The sequence below is a fragment of the Micropterus dolomieu genome, linkage group LG21 (assembly GCF_021292245.1).
Source record: "Micropterus dolomieu isolate WLL.071019.BEF.003 ecotype Adirondacks linkage group LG21, ASM2129224v1, whole genome shotgun sequence".
Lineage (NCBI taxonomy): Eukaryota > Metazoa > Chordata > Actinopteri > Centrarchiformes > Centrarchidae > Micropterus > Micropterus dolomieu.
The window spans coordinates 35488360-35490855 of record NC_060170.1 but is presented as its reverse complement, the minus strand read 5'-3'; the positions used below and the strand labels follow the sequence as shown (position 1 = coordinate 35490855).

General features: G+C 45.4%; 1 protein-coding gene across 1 annotated transcript in view; it reads right to left on the bottom strand.

The window, feature by feature from the left end:
- Positions 1-2496, bottom strand: part of LOC123960176 (scavenger receptor cysteine-rich type 1 protein M130-like) — a 45418-nt gene that overhangs the window by 31621 nt on the left and 11301 nt on the right. Inside the window, exons 2-4 of the mRNA XM_046034776.1 lie at positions 1536-1568; positions 1107-1424; positions 141-204 (exon numbers count right to left, since the gene is read on the bottom strand). Of these exons, the coding sequence (XP_045890732.1) occupies positions 141-204; positions 1107-1424; positions 1536-1568 (415 nt within the window). The remainder of the gene's footprint in view (positions 1-140; positions 205-1106; positions 1425-1535; positions 1569-2496) is intronic.

Here is a 2496-nt window from a genome sequence, read left to right as displayed (position 1 = left end):
GAGCCTCCACTTCTCCATAGAGCGCCCCCTGGAGGACTGAAGGAGCCCCACAGCCGAGCTCCCTACAGACCACCTCTGCATCCTGCTGGTCAAAGTCAGCTTCACACACTGAGGACCACCTCTGGTTAGACTGGTTAGACTGGTTAGACTTCACCTCCAGTCTGCCTGAGCACAGACTAGTCCCGTCCAGCAGCCTGACAGAGTCTGGAGAGATAATAGAAGATGAAATAGAGATAAAGACAGCAGACACAAAAGAAAAACATGTCATGAAACAACAATTCAGTGATTCAAGGTGGACTCAGCACAACTCCAACATCAGTTCATCATTAACAACAGAACACATCTTTCTATCAGCACAGACTGCAGCAAGTTCACCAGCACATTTCCATTTAATACTTTGTCACACTTGTTCTCCACGTCTGAACACTTTCAACATGTTTCCAAACAACAGCATAACATCATCATCTGCAGATTTCAGGTTTGTCGAGTGATAAACAGATTCTGGGCCCAAATGCAAGATGCAATATTTTTTAACAAAAGGAGGTCCAAACAAAGTGAATCCAAAGCAGAAAATTCAGATGCGATGTAAAGTCCAAATACGAAATACATGCATCAAACAAATTTCCAGGCAAATATCCATGTAGTCATGTAAAACTCGGACAGGAAGCAAGATGTAGAAACACACGGCAGAACAGAACAAAACATAATAAGCCACATTGATCCGACAAAGACTGACAAGATTAGAGCGGTCTGAATGCAGACACAAACAAGCAGGATGGAGCAACACCAGCTGAGACATATTGGGATAATCGGAAGGCACAGGAAGTAAAACCTGATGCAGACAACTTGAGAGTGAAACAGGAAACAGGACTAGGCGCAGAGACACGGACTAAACTGACAGAAACACAGAAACAGGGACCGAAACCACAGATCAAAAACTACATGGGAACAACAAGAGAGACAGACTGTCTCCCAAAACAGACACAAGGATGCAAAAAAAAACTGACATACAGATCAAAACCAAAAGAAGACAGACAGAATTATCCTGTGAGTGTGTGTCAACCTGGGTACATTACTGTCATAGATGATGTCACTGATGGGCTTACCTGAGCAGGTGAGATTCAGGATGGTGGTGGTGAAAGCTTGGTCGAGGTAATATCTTACACAGTACAGAGTACGTCTAACACAGTCAGACCCGATCCTCCACACAGATCTGACTGAAGACTCCTTTCTCTTTCCTACAGAAACAGCAGAGCCACAGCCCAGCTCTCTACAGACAACAGCTGCTTCCTTCAGGGTCCAGACAGAGTCAGAGTCAGGGTCAGTGTCAGAGTCAATCACTGGTCTCCAGTCTCCCTTATGTTTCACCTCCAGTGTTCCTGCACAGCGACTGGCTCCTCCCACTAACCTGACATCATCAGGCTCTGAACAGAAACCAGAGAGTCATCAATAAAGAAGTGAATTCAAGTGACTAAACTAAAACTTGACTGCTGATTCTGCTTCTGTGATTCTTTCTCTTTTCTTTCTGTCTTTACCTGTTGAGGTGTGTTGTCCTTCAGCCTGGAGTCCTGTGATTGGACAGAAAAAACACTCGTTTTGTAAAGAACTTTCCATCAGCTCAGAAACATCTCAGTGAACTCCCTCTGGAGTCATTTTACAAGTTTACTGTAGGTGAGATGAACATGTCCAACAGGTTTATTTAGGGTATCCACAGGCTGTAAGTGCCCCCTTCAGGTGTTTCTGTTCCTTCTCTCTGGCTTGGGCACTTGTTGGTATGTTTTCTGCTCTGTGGTGTAGTGTTCTCATGACCCCTAGCTTGTGCTCCAGTGGGGGGTGTGAAAACAGCCACAAAATCCAAGAAGAACAAAACTACACGGGAGGAGGAAAAGAAGGTCAAACGCAACAACATTGTGATTCCATACGTGTCTGGAGTATCAGAGAAACTCAGGAGGATTTTTAACAAACATAACATCCCTGTGTTTTTTAAACCCAAGAACACACTAAGACAGATGCTGGTCCACCCCAAAGACCGCACACCCAAACACAAGAAAAGCAATCTAGTGTATGCGGTCCAATGCAGTGAGGAATGCACAGACCTGTATATTGGGGAGACTAAACAACCACGACACAAACGCATGGCTCAACACAGAAGGGCCAACTCCTCAGGTCAAGACTCTGCAGTCTACTTACATCTGAAGGACAGAGGACACTCGTTTGAGGACCACCAGGTGCACATTTTAGACAGAGAAGATGGATGGTTTGAAAGAGGTGTCAAGGAAGCATCTACACCAGGGTGGAGAAGCCGTCATTGAACAGGGGAGGGGGTCTATGCCACCACTTATCCCCCACTTACAATGCTGTCCTTTCATCACTTCCCAGGAAACTCAACAAACGTAACCTATTGGCCTCAGGTGAAGATACCAACGATGGTCGTTCAGTCTTGGCCACAGGTAGTCTTAACGACTGTAACGACTGTCGTCACAGCAACAAGGAACA